The sequence below is a fragment of the Phyllobates terribilis genome, unplaced genomic scaffold, assembly GCF_046119375.1.
Source record: "Phyllobates terribilis strain yellow unplaced genomic scaffold, ASM4611937v1 Scaffold_4__5_contigs__length_816908805, whole genome shotgun sequence".
NCBI lineage: Eukaryota > Metazoa > Chordata > Amphibia > Anura > Dendrobatidae > Phyllobates > Phyllobates terribilis.
In genome coordinates, this window is record NW_027362764.1 from 150,540,405 (window position 1) to 150,561,938 (window position 21,534).

General features: G+C 43.2%; 1 protein-coding gene across 3 annotated transcripts in view; it reads left to right on the forward strand.

The window, feature by feature from the left end:
- The first annotated feature begins 9,466 nt into the window (after positions 1-9,466).
- TMEM196 (transmembrane protein 196) overlaps positions 9,467-21,534 on the forward strand; it is an 88,691-nt gene continuing 76,623 nt past the window's right edge. For 2 of the 3 annotated variants that reach the window (XM_073676540.1, XM_073676538.1), the window contains exon 1: positions 9,467-10,357. In XM_073676540.1, the coding sequence (XP_073532641.1) occupies positions 10,187-10,357 (171 nt within the window). In that variant the 5' untranslated portion in view covers positions 9,467-10,186. The remainder of the gene's footprint in view (positions 10,358-21,534) is intronic. The other variant, XM_073676539.1, reaches the window with a different exon arrangement.

The following is a 21,534-nucleotide window of genomic DNA, read 5'->3' on the forward strand; positions in this document are numbered from 1 at the left end:
TACCGTACGCAATTCCTACCCATTGCCGTTAATTCCTGACTTGTTTAACCAGTTAGTGGGGGCCAAGTGGTTCTCTAAGATTGATCTCCGGGAGGCATACAATTTGTTACGAGTGAAGGAGGGTGATGAACGGAAAACTGCTTTTAACACTCCGGTAGGTCATTTTGAGAATCTGGTGTTGCCTTTTGGTCATACCAATGCACCTGCATTTTTTCAGAACCTTATTAATGACTTCTTGAGACCTTTGATTGGTAAGAATGTGGTTGTGTATTTGGATGACATTTTGATTTATTCGCCAGATCTGGAGTCCCATTGGCAGAGTGTACGTGAAGTTTTGCAGTTATTGAGTGATAATTCACTCTTTGCTTATCTGGAGAAATGTGAGTTCACTGTGCAGAAAATTCGTTTTTTGGGCTACATTGTCTCCAGCGAGGGCTTTGAGATGGACCCGCTGAAGGTTCATGCTGTGCAGGAATGGCCTAGACCTATTGGTTTGAAATTTATACAGAGATTTTTGGTTTTGCCAATTATTACAGGAAATTCATTAAGAATTTTTCTGTAATTGTTAAGCCTCTGACCGATCTCACCAGTAAAGGTGCGAATTTGGTCCAATGGACTACTGAGGCCATTGAAGTGTTTAAGTATCTCAAAGAGAGGTTCAGTTCGGCCCCTATCCTTATGCAGCCTGATGAGACCAAGCCTTTTTTGGTCAAGGTCGATGCTTCATCGGTGGGGGTCGGAGCAGTTTTGTCTCAGGAGAACAGAGATGGAGTACATCCTTGTGCCTTCTTTTCGAAAAAAATTTCGGAAACCGAATTGAATTATGATGTTGGAAATCGGGAGTTGCTGGCTATTAAACTCACGTTTGAACAATGGCGTCATTTTTTTGGAAGGCGCTAGATTTTCTATTCAGGTTTTCACAGATCATAAGAATTTATCTGGATGCTGCCAAGCGCTTGAATGCCCGTCAAACTAGGTGGGCACTCTTTTTTTCTCGGTTTCATTTTTCTGTTACCTATATCCCTGGTACTAAGAATGTTAAAGCCGATGCTTTATCTCGCAGCTTCTCTCCTGCGGTCGGTGCCGAGGAAGAGAAGAACATTTTACAGAAAGGAGTTGTGGTGGCGGCATTGGACTCCATTTTGGAGAATGGAATTCTAAAAGCTCAAGGTGATGCTCCATCTAACACTTCCCATGAGAGGTTGTTCGTGCCTAGAACCTTTAGGAGAGACTTGTTTGTGGAGTGTCATGAGTCTCGGTTGGCAGGTCATCCAGGAATTTCTGAGACTACGAGACTTATCAGTCGCAGTTTTTGGTGGCCTGGATGGTAGAAAGAAGTCATCAAGTGGGTGCGTCAATGTACGGTGTGTGCTAGGTCAAAGGCTTCACATACTCCTGCTGCGGGGTTGCTTTGCCCTCTGGAGGTTCCTAGTGCGCCTTGGACGCATCTCACAATGGATTTTATCACTGATCTGCCCGTGTCCGAGGGTTTTACTGTCATCTGAGTGGTCGTGGACCGTTTTAGTAAGATGTGTCATTTGGTTCCATTCATTAAGTTGCCCTGCGCCAAGACACTTGCTAAGGCGTTTGTTAAGGAGATTGTCAAGCTTCATGGCGTTCCCTCGGATATTGTTTCTGATAGAGGACCTCAGTTTGTGGCTTGCTTTTGGAGTGCTTTTTGTGACAGGTTGGGAGTCCATTTGTCATTTTCGTCTGGGTATCATCCTGAGTCTAATGGACAGACTGAAAGAAAGAACCAGTATGTAGAAAAGTTTTTGCAATGTTTTGTGGCGGACAATCAAGAGGTGTGGTCTGAGTTTCTGCCTCTCGCAAGAATTTGCTCTTAACAATCATACATCCTCCTCAGCTGGGTGTTCTCCTTGTTTTTTTTGTACTGGGAGACATCCGTCTTTTGGTTCGTTCTCAGGGTCGGCAGTGCCGGACGAGGAGAATTTTTCCGGTGATTTGGAGAGAGTTTGAACTAATGTACATTGCAACCTTCAGGAGGCTAAGAAGAAGTCCCAGAAGTATTTTGACAGGAAACGAAAGGAGGTTTTGTTTACTGTGGGTGACATGGTTAGGTTGTCCTCAAGGAACCTGCGGTTGAGGATTCCCTCTAAAAAACTGGGTCCTAAGTTTGTGGGTCCATTTAAAGTGCTTCAGGTTGTTAACCCATCTGCGGTTAGGTTGGGTGTTCCTACTTCCTGGAAGATTAATCCTGTGTTTCATGTTTCCTTGTTGAAAAAGGCGGATGTATCTGATAGGGATGCCACTGTCTCAGTTCCTCCTGTGGTGGAAGACGGCGAATATGAAATTTCCTGTATCTTGAATTCTAGATGGCATAGAGGGAAAGTATAGTATCTCATCTCCTGGAAGGGTTTCGGTCCCGAAGATAACTCTTGCAAAAGGGCGGATGATGTCTCTGCTCCTAGGCTTGTTAGAGATTTCCACAAGAGGTTTCCGGATAGGCCTGGGACTGGAGAATCCGGAGGATCCTGTTAAAAGAGGGGGTACTGTTAGAACCCTCCTGTTTGTTTTTTCCATCTTGTGTTTTGCGGTCACGTGACCATCTGCCTTTATATTCCAGCTCCGCCTTTTTGGCTGTGCTGGACTTCAGTGTCGTTTGACTGTTTTGCTAGCCAGGTCCTTCTGTGCCTATATCTCTCAGTTCGCTTTGACCTTTTGGGACCTCTAGTACCTTTTTGTCAGTTTATTTTTTGTGTTCTGCAACAACCTTCTCTGTTCAGGAGGTGTCCCATTTTTGTTCCAGTCCTTAATTCTTTTAGGGACCCCTTCCCTTTATTCTATAGGTCTTTGTTCAGACTAGCCTAGGACTAAAGCGGGTCTGTTCGCTAGGAACAGGCAGCCCGCTACATCGTAGGGATTCAGCTTAGTCTTACTGTAGGGAGAGCTTTCCCCTTCTTTCCTTAATACTTGTTTGCAGATCATAACAATTGGGGTGCATTCAAATTTTCAAAGGGGTATTGGGCTGCGTCCAAATTTTGGGCAGCCCTGCCACTTACTGCATATGCAATAACAGTATAGGAGACCCACTCTTTAGTAATGGGAACAACAAAGCGTAGACGGCTGATGGCTCTCTAAGAATAGGGAGGGCCCTTTAAGAATAATAAAGGCTGTCTGATTGCCCTATAAAAATAGGCTTTGTGACTTTCAGAGTTCCTCCTTCATAAATGAAACAGGATGTGTCTGATCATGTCTCACACACCACTTGGACAGATAAGGTTGTAAAATGTTAAAATGGCATTTCCCGGTGAATGCATTTGTCTTGGTTGAAAGCAATGCTAAAGTGCAAAAACGCATCAAAAACGCTACGTGTGAACATAGCCCAAGGTGTGGAGGAGTATTTTTGTTTTTGGTTATTTATTTTGCCTTATATACAAGTCATTACCCTGGAAAGGATGTTCCTTAACATTAGTGTTGAGCCACGTTGAACACCTTAGAACACTGTCGAACACCGTCGAACACCGTTAAAACCAATGGCAGGCAAACAAATACACATAGAAAACACCTTCAAAGGTGTCCAAAAGCTGACAAACTGCTCAGAAGACACTCTCTTTAAAAAAGCCGGCCGGCAATTCAGCATCGGTACCGACAATTTATAACAGAAAGAACAGAGCATCACACATGGATTAGATAGATAGAAACATGTCAGTCACATATATAATAAGTATAGTGATAGTGTTGATTACTGTACTTGTCATTTAGTGTTAAAATAAAGGATTTATTAAAAAAAAATTGGCGTGGGGTTCCCCGTAATTTTAGCTTCCCAGGCTGATATTAGTAGCCTGGGAAGCTTCGTGGGTATTACCCCCTTCCCAGGCTTCAAACATCTGCCCCAGCCGTCTGCTTAACCTCCACTAGAGACTAAAATTACGGGGAACCCCACGCCAATTTTTTTTTTAATAAATCATTTATTTTAACACTAAATGACAAGTACAGTAATCAACACTATCACTGTACTTATTATATATGTGACTGACTTGTTTCAATCTATCTAATCTATGTGTGATGCTCTATTCTTTCTGTTCTAAATTGTCGGGTACCGATGCTGAATTGGTGGCCGGCTTTTTTAAAGAGACGGTGAATGAAAACATTATTATTTCTTTTAAATAAATACTTTAACACTAAATGACAAGTACAGTAACGAACACTGTCACTGTACTTCTTATATAGGTGACTGACATGTTTCTATTTATGTAATATGTGTGATGCTCTATTCTTTCTGTTCTAAATTGTCGGGTACAGGTGTATGCCGCTGCTGAATTGCCGGCTTTTCATGTTTCACTGTGAGCACTGTTCCCATCGATTTGGGCATGATGTGAAAAAATCCATTTACGCTTTTGGTGCACGAACATTTATCGAACATAACCTCGAACAGCCGAATTTTTTGCAAATCATTCGCATTCGTCGAACGACTCGAACACCTCCCAAAACAGTTTGAATTTGAGATTGGCGAACAGTTCTAGTCGAACACCGCTCATCTCTACTTAAAATATCTCCCAGGAAAATCGATTTTGGTTTCATTTTTGTATGTTTTATTTTGAGTCCATTAAAGTGGCGTAATACCTCTGACAACGTTGTTGACAGCAGTGACCTGGGAGTCAGAAATGATTCCAGGGGTCTTCACCATGCTGTTCCCATGTCATTTGAGCAGTGTTCCCATCGATTTGTGCAATTTTTAGGCCCTCTGCAGACCACCGGGGGGAGCTGCCTGAAAAATGCTCGAGTTTCCAATAGACTTACATTGGGCTCATTGCTCGGGTCAAGCACCCGAGCATCCCAATTTGCTCGACCCGAGCATCGAGCACTCGAGCATTTTAGTTCTCACCCATCACTAGTGAAGAGCCCTCGTTTCAACAGCAGACGAAGGCCACTCTCACTGCCCTCTGTGAGCTAAGACAGATTGACCAAATGGGCAAAAACAAGGCCCAACTGATTGCTGAATTGTTGTAAGGTGCTGCAGAGCCCATCCCACAGCAGAGCCCTGATGAAGAGGCGGCCAGCCAAGGCTCGACGGTGCTGCTGCAGGGGTCCCACCTGTGATTGCCAGCCATACCCGTAGCCAGGGTAGTGTGGACCCCCACCTGCAGATTTCCTTGTAGCTGCTCGCCGCAGACGATCGGGATGGATGACTGCAGCTGTTTCTGAAATTCCAGGAGCGATAGTACCAGCTAGAGGTAGCCCGGATTCAGAAGGAGCCATCCACCCTGCAGATGCGTGAGTCCAACAGCACCAAGAGCTTTAAACCCCGTCCGGAGCATTTTACTGTAATGGAAAAGGATGGAGACTTGGACATTTTTCTGTGAGGCTTTGAAAAGGCCTGCAGGCAGTATCAGCTGCCCACGGACCAGTGGGCAAGGTATTTAACTCCAGAGCTCACAGGAAAAGCCCTGGAGGTGTTTGCTTCTCTCTCTCGAGAACAAGATGGAGACTACGAGGCCGTCAAGCAGGCCCTGATAAAAAATTACCAGCTGAATCCGGAAGTTTACCGGAAAAAGTTCAGAGCCCTCCAACATGGACCACATGATAGCTACAGTGATGTGGTGGATGGGCTCAGAAGCAACTTTGAGCAGTGGGTCCAAGGACTGTCAGTTACCACCTTTGAGAATCTGAAGGTGAAGGACCCGTTTCTTCATCTTTGCCCAGTGGAAGTGCGACAGTTTGTGCTTGACCGGGAGCCGAAGGGAGCCGCCAAAGCAGCCCAGATCGCGGATGCCTATGAGGCCAACCACACACCACCGGTGCGGAAGTCAGCTGCCGCAAGCTGGAAGGGGGCTAAGCCTACAACCAACTCCAGTGTTCCAGCCAGCCAGCTCTCTGTGGGTCCTGCCTCATCATCCAGCACCCGGCCTGCATTTGACTCCCATAAGTGTTATATTTGTGACCAAATGGGTCACATCAGCCTTGTCTGCCCGGAGAGGCAGAAGATGGACACCACACCTGAGGCCCCAGGGCCTACTGCAGCCATTCTTTTTGTGGGTGGGGCAGTCATCTGGGCCCAGGAGAACTTACAACCAGTTACTGTGGGCAACACCGTTACTGTGGGCCTAAAGGACACTGGCGCAGAACGTACCCTCATCCGCCCTGAGTTTGTGTTGCCAGAGGAACTCATTCCTGGGAAGACCCTGACTGTCACCGGGTTTGGGGGTGTTCGCCGTCCCATACCGATGGCCCGAGTTTTCCTGGACTGGGGTGGGGGGAGAGGGTTAAGGGAAGTGGGGGTGTCAGAGAATATCCCCACTAATGTGCTATTGGGAACTGATCTGGGAAGGTTGGTTGCCCACTACATTCCTGAAAACCCTCCCAGATCTGATATGTCGTATAATGCCACTGTCAAGAATGTCAATGTGATGCATAATAAAAATGTATATTGTGGTAAAGGAGAACTCAGCCAACCGACCAGTGTCACGACGGACTGTGACAGGGCCGGTCGTAGCTCCCCCCTAGTGAGCATGGCTCCCAAGGTAAAAATGATGGCAGAGAGGGTAGGCCCCACAACCAGGCAAGGTAAGAGAAAGGTGTGTCCCCCTGTTTGTGAGGAGTATGGGAGGAAGGCACCCATAGCCTGTCAGAGGTGTGGGGAAAAGGTATCCCAAACTGGTCACGGTGATCGGAAAGCTGGATCTCCAGTTGGTCAGGGTGGTGGGCAAGTTGGGTCAACAGCTTGTTGGATCAGCAGGAGGGGTGGGCCAGGAGGTGGGCTTAAAGGGGTGATCTGTAAATCTGCCCCCTACACCACCTTAAAGAGGGGGGGATGTCATAGAAATATTGTGTCAGAGAAGAATTGAAAATATTCTTTCTTTCTTCCCCTGAAGCCCACCTCACCCCTCCCTTTCACCACTTGTCCGTACAAGAGCTGTCTCCATGAAAATCTCAGCACAAAGCCCCAATTAGCACACTCATGAGTAAGGCCTCATGCAAAAACAAATGCCAGCCAAGAAGTGCTACAACTAAATTAAAAAGTGAGCACCTTTCTCCCTGGCAGACGCAGGGGGTGACTAGTTGCAGGATTGCAATAACTTGCGTGCAACTATAGACATGCCGACTCCAATATGAAATATGGAATAACTAAAGTTCCATACATCCTGTAATGAAGGAACTCATATTTTTAGGGGCAGTGTCAGCTAGGGAACGAAAGGGGTATTTTTCTGTCGCTGAAAAACCCTCTGTGGAGCTGTAGCACAAAAGCAATAGAATAGCAGACAGCAACGGCGCGATGTGTGGTCTTTAAATGAAAGTAAAATCAGAATAGAAATTATGGTACCACTTTTGGGCTTCTGGGATCAACCAGCAATAAGTTATCCCAAAAAACAGATTTTTAAAACAAACATGAAGGGTGGAGCCGAGCCCACATGATGTCAGCACAGAGGGGGTGTGGGCCAATCTCTCCCTTCAGCATAAAATAGTTTGCTCAGATTGGAGATTCATTCATTGCCAGAGGGCTATAAGGACTATAAGCAATGGATCCTCTTCAATAACAGTCTAATCAAATCAGGGAGCCCCTCCTCCACCTATATTGAATCATCTCAGTGATCGACTAGTAAGTTTCTTCCTTAATCCTTATTATTTTGTGTAACTGCTTATGTATTTTAATGTCTCCTTTGTAAAGTCCTTGTATATATTTTTCCTAAACACTGCCTCTCTTTTGGATTAAATATTAAATTTAATAGTTCTGTTTCTTTTGTCCTGTAATCATTCCCTCCCCCGAAGCCATATACGCTACCAGCACGCAGGCGTCCGCCCAGGCCTGTATTATATTTCATATCTGGATGGTGGTGGCAGTGAATAATAATATTAATTGGGCTATCGTGAAGCTAACAGTGACTGTACGGAGGGCATACACATGTATTCCATGCATTGAAATCCAAAGGTGTGACACCATACGCTCACTGGTCGCTTGCCAGTACCCAAGAAGTGAGTAGTCTGGATCATGTGCTCACGATTCCGGATGAAATCCGTGACACAGTGACGGCACGGTGAGATGTTGCGTGATCTCCCTGGTGTCGTCGCTGTGGGAATTCCTGACAGTATCTGATACTCCTAACTGTAATATAGGTTATAGGACTGCATCTAAAAGACAATATGCAACTTGTCCTTTAAGACTTATTACACAGAACATTTTACACTGGCATGCAAGTAAATATCCTTTTCTAGCATTCCCATAGATTTTTCATGTAAAACCATAAAGTTGATTGGTTGTAGTAAATAGGTTGTAACCCTCAGTAATGTAAAACATCATTTAGACATAGACATCTGTGAAACTGATGTTCTACAATGTTAAGCAAATTTATACCCAAGGATCACAATGTATCCCAAGACTCAATAACAGATCTGTTGTTAATCACACAGCAGCAGTTCCACCCACAGCTGCTCAGCAACAGAGTCAACATTGGGCACAACCAGCAATGGCCAAATGCAGATACACAGTGATCTTTTTATTATAGAATATTCTAATACACTGCGCAATAAAAATCTAAGGAACACTTTCACATAACAGTATGATCCAAGTCAATTAAACTTCAGGGATATAAGTCTCTGCGGTCGGGAAGCATCAGCGATTGTGGATAATTTCACCTGCTTTGGTGCAAATGAACGCAACAACCATGGCACTGGAGAGGAACAGCTAGACGACCCCGATGAAGGAAATGTTTTTGCAGGTACATTGACCATAGACAATTACTTTATTCTTATCCTTCCTGGAGGATTTTTCTCTAGTTTTGCATTTTGCTAGTATCACTGTCACTATTGTTAGCATGCGGCAGTATCTGGAGGAGTTGGACAACCTGTGCAACCTGAATGGGCTATTCAGGTTGCACAGGTTGTCCTGCTCTTCCAGTACAGCATACGACCTCTCACAAGGTTTTTTGTATCTTCTAGCACAGTCTCAGGAGCATGAAGCAGATACAAGGACATGGGGCATTACAGGAGGAAAACTAGATCAACCCAGCTGCAGAAGTGGTATCTGCTCTTTTGTGATTTTAGAGATCAATTTACTGGGTGATCTGCAAAGCTGCAATGAGAGACTTCAAATTTCCTGTATTCATAAACACGATCACATCTCACGGTATTGCTCAAGAAGCCAAGGTGATATTTTAAAAATATTTGGGAGCTATTTGTGCAATTCCCAATATATCGTAGTATATTCATTCTGAAAACTTCAAATATACAGAGTCGCTTTAATTATAACTGTATGGCTATGGTTGGAAGTCCTGCGCTGTAAACCTCAGGTTTCCGTGCTGTGTCATCACCAGCTGCCATCCATGTGCTCTTCTGATCAATACACATCAAGCAGATTCATGTAAAATTCATCATGTGTCTGACTGTTCCTGGGAACATACGATATAATCAGTTTGTTATAAGATCTGCTATATTAACCCAGCACTTATACAGCAGCTCAGAAACTGCACAGTTTCTCTCGCCACTGCGAATGTCTGATAAAGGCAGAGGTGATAAATCTCCTGCCCCCTGCTGCTGCTATCACAGAGGTTCTGCAATCCAAGAGGAACAGCTCTTTAAATTGCCTGTGTCTCCTCATACTGCTGGAGACACCCACCTCTTTATGCTGCCTTAGGCAGTGCCTAATCTTACCTAATGGAAGAGCCCTCCCTGCCTGGTACATAAAACCTCAGTCTGCAATAGTGAGACAAGACAAACTAGGAAAGACTCCAGTGTAGGTTGAACATGATAGATGTAGTCGACAAGAGACTTAATGAAGGCGACTGAACAAGAGCTTCTCATATAGAGGGAAAGCTGCTCAGAGCATTGGATGGGTCAGCACTCTGGACAGCGTCTCATTGCAAAACGAAAACAGTACATGAGAAGGTTCAGCACTCTGGACAGCACTAGATCTGATGGAAAGGCTATAGAGTGAATTGAAGTCTTCAGCACTCTGGACAGATAACACTCACACAATGAAGACTCGATGGTTGATGAGATGATTGCCCGATTACTTGCATTATCACGCTGAAGTTTAAAGTCTCTATAAGGAGTTTTTCTTATTTCTTTCCAATAAGGAGCACCATTCATTATTTGTCTTCAAATAATATGTCTTGTAAGAAAAGTTTGCATTCGAGCAAATCAGAAAAATTAAAGAAGCCCCTCTGAAGGTTAATGGTCAATACTTGGCTTTTTTGCTTAATCTGAAAGGAATGATGACTGGAGAAGCATGTGCACCAGTAGCCAAATCATTGGAAGCCTCTTGGTGCTCTCTGTGTTGGAGATAGGACTGGGCTTGTCCAGTGTGGCTGTGGGAGCTGTCACTTTTGCTGAGGTCAAGACTAGGATGGATAGACCACCACAGCTGGGAGACTCTTCTCCGGTATGGAGCGGGGCGTGTGTACGTTAGTCATTTCACTACCTTTTCACTTTTATTAATCATGGATTTGCTTAACATAGTTGTACTTTATATTCTTAATTAGCTACAAAAATACGGTAGTCTGTCATTGCCAGTCAGTATGAGTGCAAGCAATAATTGTGTTATCAGTGTTATTTATTATTATTACTGATACCACTTAGTGAAATAATTAATGCCTTTTGAATGTGACCTTTGCATTGTGTGTGATAGCGGAGCTGCTGCATAATGTATGATCATAAAAGTATTTCCTAAGAAATATATTAAATATTCTATTATTGTTACTATTATTTTGGGCATAGTTTATGCACGGGGGACAGGGTGTTACAGTAAACACATATATCACTGTCATCTAAATCAAGATAATCTAATATATGCATAGATATTTTTAGTTCACACATTTTCTATTTAAATGCCGGTTTTCTGAGAGTACTGGATGTCATGACTGGTTTGCTGGGTATAAGACAAGTGACAAAGTCAATGGAAATGCAATATGTTTGAGGTTATATATGTAACAAACCATCAGTTTATAAGTCTGGTTACATGTGTCATGCAAAATGTTGTCACTGTTACATATTATAGAATTAAAGCCAATAGTGAGAATTATTGTAACGCATTATTGTTTTATGTTGGCATTTCTTGATGAGATCTGGGATTACATTCTGAGTCACATAACTATTAGCCAAGAAAAGTGTGATGCCACCGTATACTCTATGAATACAGGTTGCACAGATTGATGTTCAGTATCCCAAAACCATCAGTGAAAAATCCAGTCAGATACTTTATCCTAAATAATGCTCCGGCAACGTTATATGGAAAGTAATGGTGCTGTCACTTTGTGCTTGGATTGGTTTGAATGAGTGTAAACAATGGGATCCTGAGTTTTTATAGAAGAAAATTAAATTCGATGGAGAACATTTCTTTTTACATGTATAAGTATACATCTTTTACGCAAGCAAATGTTTTATGCTTTAAGTTTATGCTTCATCATTGCTTTGAGTCCACTGTAAAAAAGAACACATTGCAAATGTTTGTTGTTGGTTGTAAGCATCACAGCTTGCTGTGTACAGCAGTTGTAGGCCCATGAGATCACTGTTTACTGTTGTAAGTGACCACAATGGGCACATGAGCATCAGATCAACAATGGAAAAAAATCCCTCGGTCTGATTAAATAGATATATAGTATTTGGCAAACAAAATGGTAAGCCTAAAGATTTGAGCGACTTTGTCAAGGGTCAAATTGTGATGACTAGACAACTGGGTCAGAGCATGTAGAAAACTGCAGGTCTTGTGGGGTGTTCCTGGTATGCAAAAGTGGTCTAAGGAAGGACATCCAGAGACCTGGCAATAGTGCCACCAGCACTCTTGATGTAGACCACCTTAGACCACTTTTGCATACTCGGAACAGCCCACAAGACCAGCAATTTTGAACATGGTCTAACCCAGACCCTTGTTAATGTTGCTCAGATCTTTATATTTGCCTTTTTTTGCCTGCGTACTATCTACATGTGTTTAAAAGAATGCATAATTCATCAGACCAAGCAACTTTTTCCATTGCTGAATGACTTAGTTCTGATGCTAATGGGTCCATTGTAATCACTTTCAACAGTGGGCAGTGGTCTCATGGGAAATCTGACAAGTCTGCAACTATGCAGCCCCATATAGACCTGTAGTTTTATACATGGTCTGAACCAGTCGCCTAGTCATCACAATTTGACCCTTGATAAAGTCTCTCATATCCTTACACGTGCCTATTTTTCCTGCTGACTAATCACTTTCTGACTGATAGATTCCACTCCTTGTCATGTGCAATTTCAATGTTTATTTACTTCACCTGTCAGTGGTTTTAATATTAGATAATAGATAGACATATGGATAGTTTGTCTGTCTGTCTATCTATCTATCTAGCTATCAGACACTATTTACTTTAACTTTTACATTTAATGTTCTTTTATATAAAGTACCTTTATTTATTAGTGATTTTTGGCTATCTGACTGGATGTAGAGGAGTCGCCATTTGTGTCGGTAGCATTGTTCACTGGTCGAACCCTTTAAATGTGGAGATGCAGAGGGTCAGGTCTGATTGCAATTCTGTGATTCTGACACACAATAAATGGAAACCTTCAACCTAACAACTATTGTTTCCATCCTATTTTTTTACTTTATGTTTAAGAAGAGAAAATTGCATTTGTTATTTGTCATTTGTACTTTCGTATGGTGTTTAAAATTTTAAGTTTACCATGGTATATGAGCTGATGTATGAACTTTACTTCTTATATTACTTTTGACACAATATTTAACATGCCAAAACTGACTTTGTCCAATTGTGAATAACTACTTCAGCTGCTTAGAGGGGTTGTCCGGTACCAATCGATAAGTCTGCAGTCACTCTGTGTGACTGCAGACTTATGAATCCCCCCCCAGCGCACGCACTGTGCACTGCGGGGATTCGCCGGTTTCTGAGCCGGGACCAGAGCGTATATATGCGTTATACATACTCCCGGCCAGTGGGTGCGGCCTCTCTTCCATACACTTGTATTGAGCAAGGCCGTACCCCGTCTAGTGATGTGGCTGTCCAGTGGGTGTGACCAACTAGAGGGCGTGGCTTCACTCCATACAAGTGTATGGAAGCAAGGCCACGCCCACTGGTCGGGAATATGTACTATGCATACATGCCCTCCGGTCCCGGCTCAGATACCGGCAAATCCCGGCAGCGCACAGTACATGCGCTGGGGGGATTCATAAGTCTGCAGTCACACAGAGTGACTGCAGACTTATCGATTTGGACCGGACAACCCCTTTAAAACATTTTTACACGAATGACATCTATCATCTCTCCAAAGGATAGAGGGACAAATGTTTGATTGCTAGGACACTAGATCCCAACAAATCACTGTAACAGAGGTCCCTTGCCCATGTTCTACCTAGCTAAATGGAGCAGCATGGTTGCACATACTGTATGTGTGTCTGATCCACTCATCCTTTACATGGACTGATGGAGAGAGCCAAGCAAAAAAAACTGTCATTGTCCAAATGTAACTTTTGACATCAGGTTCTTAATAGTGAAATTTGTGAAATGTAAGCAATATATTTCTTAAACTGAAACTAAGCTAAGGGACATGTTTTTTTGTATTACACAGGAAAAAAATATCTAAACTTTCCTGCAGATTTCATTTAGACTATCCTCTTTTTCTTTTTTTTGTTTAGGGTCTTGGCATGATATTAGCCCCAGAAGTTCAGTAAATGTTAGTTTTTCAGAAGTAAATTTTTCTGGATAGTATAGACAAAAACTAGGGTGGGAAAAATGTAATCATAGTCAGTTATAGTTTGAACAGAAAACGAAGGGAAGGTCAGCTCACCCAGGAGACAGAAATTCAGATTGCACGAAAACTTTATACTATACCAAGTCTTGAACTTGAAAAGAGAAAAAATCCAGCATCGTGAATCCTGAAATGTAGATTTATTGCATAGACAAGAAGCCAAGAAAAAAATCCAAATCCAACATCAATGAAAAAAATCAGACGCATTTCAGACATAGCCCTTACTCATGAGTGTGTGTAAAACGCATCTGCAATGAGTAAAGACAGTGCCTGAAATGCATCTGGAGTTGGATTTGGACTTGGATTTTTTTTTTGGATTTTGCAATAAATCTAAATTTCAGGATTCACATTGCTAGAATTTTTTCCTTTTTATAGTTATCGCTGGTAGCAATAAATAGTCTTGTACTTGTCAAGCAAAGTTATGAGGCATAGAAAGATATAGCATCAAATGGGAAAAGTAGAATCATAATCACAAGCAAAGCCAAGGTCAAGCATGGGAGTAGACAAAGTAAGATGCAGTACAGGAGACCAAAGCTTGTATGGGGCCAAAAAATTGGCTGTGATAGACGCAGCTCTACTCATATATCTTAATCAGTCACATAGACGGGTGAGTTGTTCCTTCATTCAATATGATTCAAGGATATCATGAATTAAACCAGCATATTGAACATTTTTTGCACTATTGTATTTTTGTATATAATTTGTGTCCTGTATTTCTAAAGTTTTCAAAATATAGCATAGTACAGTCATGGCCAAAAGTTTTGAGACTGACACAAATTTTGGTTCCTAAAAGTTTGTTGCTTCTGTGTTCCTAGATCTTTTAGTCATATGTTTCCATGGTTACTGAAGTGCAATTATCAGCATTTCACAAATTTTAAACTTTTATTGATAAATACATCAAGTTTATGTAAAGTCTCAATATTTACAGTATTGACCTTTTATTTTTCAAGACTTCTGCAATTCATCTTGATATGCTGGATATCAGCTTCTGGGCCAAATCCTGACTGATCCCAATCCATTCTTACCTAATTAGTACTTGTAATTTATCACAATTTCTGTGTTTTTGTTTGTCCACCTCCCTCTTCAGGATTGACGACAGGTTCGCAATGGGATTGGATTGAGATCTGTGTAGTTTTCTGGCCATGGACCCAAAATGTCCACCGAGCCACTTAGTTTTCACTTTTGCCTTGTGACATGGTCTCCACTATGCAGGAAAAAGCATTGTTCATCACCAAATTGATCATGGATGGTTGGGAGAAGTTGCTTTTGGAGGAAGGTTAGATACAATTCTTTATTCTAGGCAGTGTTCTTGGATAAAATTGTGAGTGAACCCACTACTTTGGATAAAAAGCCACCCAACCCATGAATGGTCTCAGGATGCTTTACTGTTGGTGTGACACAGGACTCATGGTATTGCTCGACTTTTTTTCTCCAGACATTACTTTTTCCGGAAGCCCTAAACAGTCTAAAAGGGCTTCATGAGAGAAAATAAGTACAGGGATTGGACTGCAGAGGACTGTGGTAAAGTTGTTTTCTCCCATGAAGCCCCTTCAGACTGTGTAGGACATCTGGAAGAATTAGCTTCTGGAGAAGAAAAGGTGAGCGCTACCATGAGTTCTGTGTCATGCCAGTAAAAGGTCAGCACTCAGTATAGTAGTTGCGGAGGTGCCTGTAACAAGAATGAACTCTGAATATATTCTAGAAATACAGCGCATTCCAAATTTTGGCTCTTTGCAATTAAAAGGATTTTAGTGACAAAACAATGAACATCAGCTAAAAGAGATGCATTGCTTATTGTGACATATTGTGATGTTTTAGCTCCTCTCGAGCCTTGATATCACAGTTACTAAAAAAAGATAAAAAATGTGTATAAGTAAAATGAAGTAGACAATGATAAATAATAATTTACATAAATGACATTAATGTAGTATTATATCTTTTAAGCACAGTAATCAATTGGATGTCGTGCAGAACATACTTCTATAATGGAGTAAAGCCATAGAGCAACAAGAGAGTAGACATGATAATAGTGGAATAAATTGTACTATATGGTCAAATAAAACACCCAGAACATGAGAAAAAAAAGAGGTTGATCTTATTTGAAGTAGATGGAGGCAATTAATTGAAAATAATTGAACTGTATGTCAATGGAGTAATACTACAAGTCTACATCATAGTTAAAGGGGTTATCCAGTATTATTTATGTATTTAATCAAAATGTGCCTAAGAACTAATAGGCAGGTAATTGCTAACTACCTGCCTGTAGTGTCCGGCGCCAATCTCTGCCGGCACTGAGTAGTCACAGACCACTCCTGCCATTTAGCGGCGGAAACATTTGGGTCCAAGAATTTATTACCATGAGGATTTGGCCCAGAAGTTAATACCCCTAAGTGTCCGATTAGGCTTTAATATACTCATTTCTATTTAATATACTGCATAAAGCAATAAACATAGAAGTCTTCAGCCCATCTGTTCCAAATAATGTTGGTGCATTGAATTATAATGTAGAAATTTCTACCAGCAATCCTGCCCACAGACATCCTTTTTATATGGAGAAATATGCTATGACCTTTGCTTGTTCCTTGTGAATATCGTAGATAAGATTTTAGTACTGAACAGTTACTTTTATTCTGCACATATTTTCATCTAAACGTCTCTGTAGATAATGATCTGTTTTGTCCATGGTGTTAATATAAGCTGGAAATCTGTATTTAGCTATTCATGTGAAGAAAAGCTTTGGGGAAAAAAAAATACTGGACTGTAAGATTCCTCTTAATGCAGTGTGGTTTGAACAGAAGTGTATAATTTAATGAGTAAAGTACTCCAGTGCCACCAGTCAAGGCATTGCTTCCACCTCTAATTGATTTACAACATTGGATGATGACTGAGCAATGATGTTATCGCTCTGCCACTTTCTGTCTTTCTTGTTTGCTGCATTTCATCTTTTCCAATACTTGAATCTTACTAGAAACCAGTTATTACCAATATCCCATTCAAAAAGTAGTTTACTAAGGGTTTTGGTAATCGGTCTGAGGGCATAGATTATACAGATTGGGTAGTGGGCCTGCCCCACTTTCTATGGCACGGTTTACTTTGAAGCCTTCAATCAGTCCAGTTTTTGGACTGACTCATTACTGAGTTTAGAAAGGTTTGCAATATGTGCACAGGGGAAAACTGAAGGAGCAGAAGGTGTCTTCTCCAGAGACTCTATTATTGAGGACTGCTAGTCTCCAGTTGGTGATATTAGTTTGAGCTGACACCGCGTGACCTTTTTCCTTTTTTAATGGTTGGTAGTAGGACACTTGTATAGGCAGGACAGCTGATATCTATTTAGTGCTTAGCAGAGAAAAGGTTCATTTATGTTTTTTACTTGAATGTTAAGTCTTTGCATTTATTTTGTAGACCAACGGTGAAGAGCTGGAGATGCCCTTCTTGAACTGAACATCTGTGTCACTGTCTGACTGCATTCATTCCATTTTGCTGAGCAGTACACAGCTATTCTTCCATAGTATACACTGATGAGCAAAAGGGGAACAACGTTTTGAACTTTTGACTTTCAGACTCCATATCTCACCATCCAATACTGCTTCAAACGTGAGACTACTATCATTTTATAGACAATCATCTTGGCTATCTTATACATAAATTTGACCTGCAAATATTTAGCATATGATAGTTATGCAGATTCTTGTCATGTCACTACATTGTTACTGTTTTGGTCCTGGTGGTAGAAAAATATTTTTCTGCCTATATACTATAAAATACAACCTGTTCTCACATTCCCTAATAGCTCAGAGTGTTATTAGGTTTATTCTCAAATGAAATGTCACTGGTTCAAATCGAGGAGCAGCCATGAAGATTTCCTAAGAAAAGAGAAACATCATATAGCTCATTGATAGCTCATCAATAGCAGTCTATCGGCCAAGAAAATTGCCAAACTGCATCATGTGAGTGCTATGACAGTTTGAAGTTTCCAAAAATGTACGAAAAGTGGAGAGTAGAAAATTGGAAATGGGTGATTTGGAGCGAAGAGATGAAAGTGAATAGACTAGGCTCTGATGGGTGCAAATGGGTCTGGAAGAAAAAAGGGAAAAACAGGCTAACGGATCAAGCAATTGAAGGATCTGTCAAGTTCGGTTCAGGAAGCCTGATGAGGTTGTTTCACAGCCAAAGGCATTAGATGCTTGACCAGGATCGATGGTTGTATCAATGCTGAGCTATATGTGAGTATCTTACAAGACGAGTTACTTCATACACTCGAGTTCTATTTTTATGAAAAGGATGACAGTGATCCAGCAGGACAATGACCTGAAGCATATGTTGAGATTGGCAAAGAAATGGTTCAATGACAATGAAGTAGAGGTGGTGGATTGGCCCTCACAGTCCCCAGACCTCAACCCAATCAAACACTTGTGAAAAGAGTTGAAGAAAAATCTGTGTACCTTCCCAAGTGAGTTGACCAGTATGCACCAACTTTTGGAATGCGTAGAGGAGACCTGGGATTAGAATTCGGTCGAGACATGCTTGAATCTGATCGAGAGCATGCCCAGAAGGATTCAGGCAGTGTTGAAAGTCGAAGGTGGCTTTACAAAATACTAACAAAATAATAAGAATCTGCATAACTAATCATTTGCTAAGTAATTGCAAGTCAAATTTATGTTTGAGATAACCAAGATAATTGTCTCTAAGATGATGGTAGTCTCACGTTCGAAGCAGTAGTGGATGGTGAGATATGGAGCCTGAAAGTCAAAAGTTCAAAACATTGTTACCCTTTTGCTTGTTAGTGTATATTGCCTATAGAAAAGGTCGGCTGTAAGATTTCTTACTTTCTCAGTAGTTTAATGTTACTTTTGATCACCATCATTATTAGAAATGACAAATGGAACCATATTACCAGTCTATAAATGTAGGTTAGTGAAATATCAGAATGCTAATACAAAGCTTCACTTTCATTGGTTAATCTCATGTGAAATACTACTTAAAGGGAATATGTCAGCAGGTTTTTGCTAAGAACAGCATAACGTAGGGGCAGAAACCCTTATTCCAATGTCATGTCACTTACTAGGCTGTGTGCAGCTGTTTCAAGAAAATTAATGTTTTATCAGCAGGAGATTATCATTATGGGACTAGGTGTCTTGTGCCATCGAGTCCTGCTGCTCTGTGTAACCCTGCCCCTACCACTGATTGGCAGCTTTCTGACAATGTTCCCTACAGTGTACACAGAAAGCTGCCAATCAGTGATGTGGGTGGGGTTATACAGGACACAGCATTCTGAGCACTGCTAGTTCTGCAGCAGATAAAACAGTGATTGTATTAAAATGACAGCATGCAGACCAGTAATTGACACATCGCTGGAAGAGACACATCATCTCAGCCCTTACATCAGGTGTGGAGAACCTTTTATCTTCCAAGGGATATTTATTCCAACCTTCGGGATCATACAGAATTATCAACTTGAAAATTACCCTGCTATATTTGGTCAAATATTTAATTAACTCACCCCTAATGGGATGGCCGGAGCTTCTTCTTTTTGATACGATTTGTGGTATAGGTGGTATGAATGATGTTGATACTCGTAACTGCTTTTCCAGGATTACATCAGTCTGGAGTCCAGGTGACTCTTTGCAGTGATAAGTTTTGTAAAGAATTTGCATCAGTAAGTCGTACTCAACACAGATTTATGTTACACTACATGTCTATTTACACCGAGGCTGCTGTATATACAGTACATCACACAAGAAACACCAAGGCTGCTGTATATACATCACACAGGAAACACTAAAACTACTGTATATATGTAGCACCCTGAGGATTCGGCTGCTACAGGGGTATTGCACCTCAAGCCAGAGGTGTGATATTCCACTCCCGGGTAAGGATGGAGTGTGGAACTGAGCTCAGTTAGCTGCATGCACTACACACATCCCATTTCCGGAGGGCAGACCAACGGTACTCCCACTTAGAAATGTGCAGGTACGACCGAGTCTGTCCTTGGCTGGAGTGGGAGGGGGGTGGTACATCCCAGTAGTGTAGGGGCAGATAGGGGGAGCAGTCTGGGTAGTGCTAGGAGCTCATTGGGTGCTGGTCACCTGAGCTCACACATAGAGGGAGTATATAAGGTGGGAACCATCTAAGATCAGGGTCAGTCAGCCACAGTCAGTCTGTGAGAAGTCAGTGAGACATCAGACTTTGCAGAGCAGTGGAAGAAAGCAGAGGAGCAGAGCAGCCCCAGGCCCAGAGTGAGAGAGGAGAGAACGAAAGACCCAGAGGGGGAGAAAGAAGGAACTCTGAGAGCCCAAATACAACCACAGGGTGAAGAGTTGGCAACAGGGTACCGGATCCCAAACTGGTGGGGGCTACAGCATACCTCAGCCAGAGACCGGAGGCCGTGGGCAGCATCTGCCACGGCCACCCACCAAATCCACCCGGAAGGCAGACCACGCGTAGGGTCAGGGAACCCAGAGGCAAGGGTTCGCCAACAAGAGGCCCGAGGGAGCCGGACATAGGTGGATCCCTGGTGGGGAAGGCCAGAGACGAGGACAGGACAGAAAGGGAGCTCAGAACCACGCTCCAGAACTACTTGGGGGTTGGCCGAGTCCAGGACCTGGTGGACGCAGCACGGCTCGGGTGGTCACTCAAGGCCGGAGTGACCGGAACATCTGCAGTAAGTAAAGAACCCTGAACTGCACAACCCGACTCTGACTCTCATTACCATCATCCCTGCACTTCCACAACCACCATCCTCTGCACCTGACCCCCTGAGGCTATACCCCTCCCGTTGGGGGTTATACTACCTAAGCTGCACAAACACCATCAGCGTCAGCGGACCCTGCTGCAGCGGTGGCCGAAGTGACCGCAATTCAACGGGTGGCGTAGTCGACATAAAGAACTTTAGTAACATCAGTAAGGACTGCCACACACTGAGCTTGACACCCTGGGCACGGACCGGGTCACAGCCACTCGGAGACTACAACCCCCATCTGATCCGGCTCCCGGTATCCCCAACAACACTGGCCCAGGGGGCGCGTCAACTTTGGCGTAGTCGGCAGGATAACGTGCCCGCAACAACCGGGTACTGCGTGCCTGAAGAAAAGTTCATCGTTACCTTAAAAAGAAGTCTCCTGCCGGTTCCGGAGGGTCCCCGCCATCGGGCCCCATCACAGGTCGTTTCCCGCCGGTTGTCCGCCATTTGCAGCTTTTTCCCGCCATCCATGGAGTTTCCCGCCACTGGGGGACGATTCCCGCCATTTCCGAAGATTTCCCGCCTTGGAAGAGCGGACGCCATTATGGGCGTGCCAGAGGGTGGCAAGAGGCCACCTCCCATCGTGGGCCAGGTCGAAGAATGGCGCCAAAAGCGGAAACCGCCCCCACCAACAGAGACTGTGATGCTGGAAGTGTCCATCAGCGTAAGAGAACTGCCCCTGGAACTGAAGTTGCCCCGGGACCACCCTAGATGTGGGCGGAGACAGAAGAAGAGAGCAAAGATGGGTGTCGCTTGGAGCAGTCTGGAGAGAGCGCACCCGGAGACAAGACGTCTGGAAGAGAGTCCAGAAAGAGCCTACCCGGAGATGGAGGGAGAGCCAGGCAGCACCGACCCAGTGGTCAGGAGCCTGATGCGGGCCGCCACTCCAGGCAGCACCGACCCAGTGGTCAGGAGCCTGTTGCCGGTCGCCACTCCAGAAGGCCTGCTGGAGACAACGAGAGGAGAGCAGAGCAGCACCGACCCGTTGGTCAGGAGCCTGCTAGAAGCAACGACCCCACTAGGCTTAGTGGAGGTCCTGGCACAGCTCCCCCGAGATCGGGAGTGTGCACAGACTGCGCTGGAGGGCCTCGCACGGAGGATGG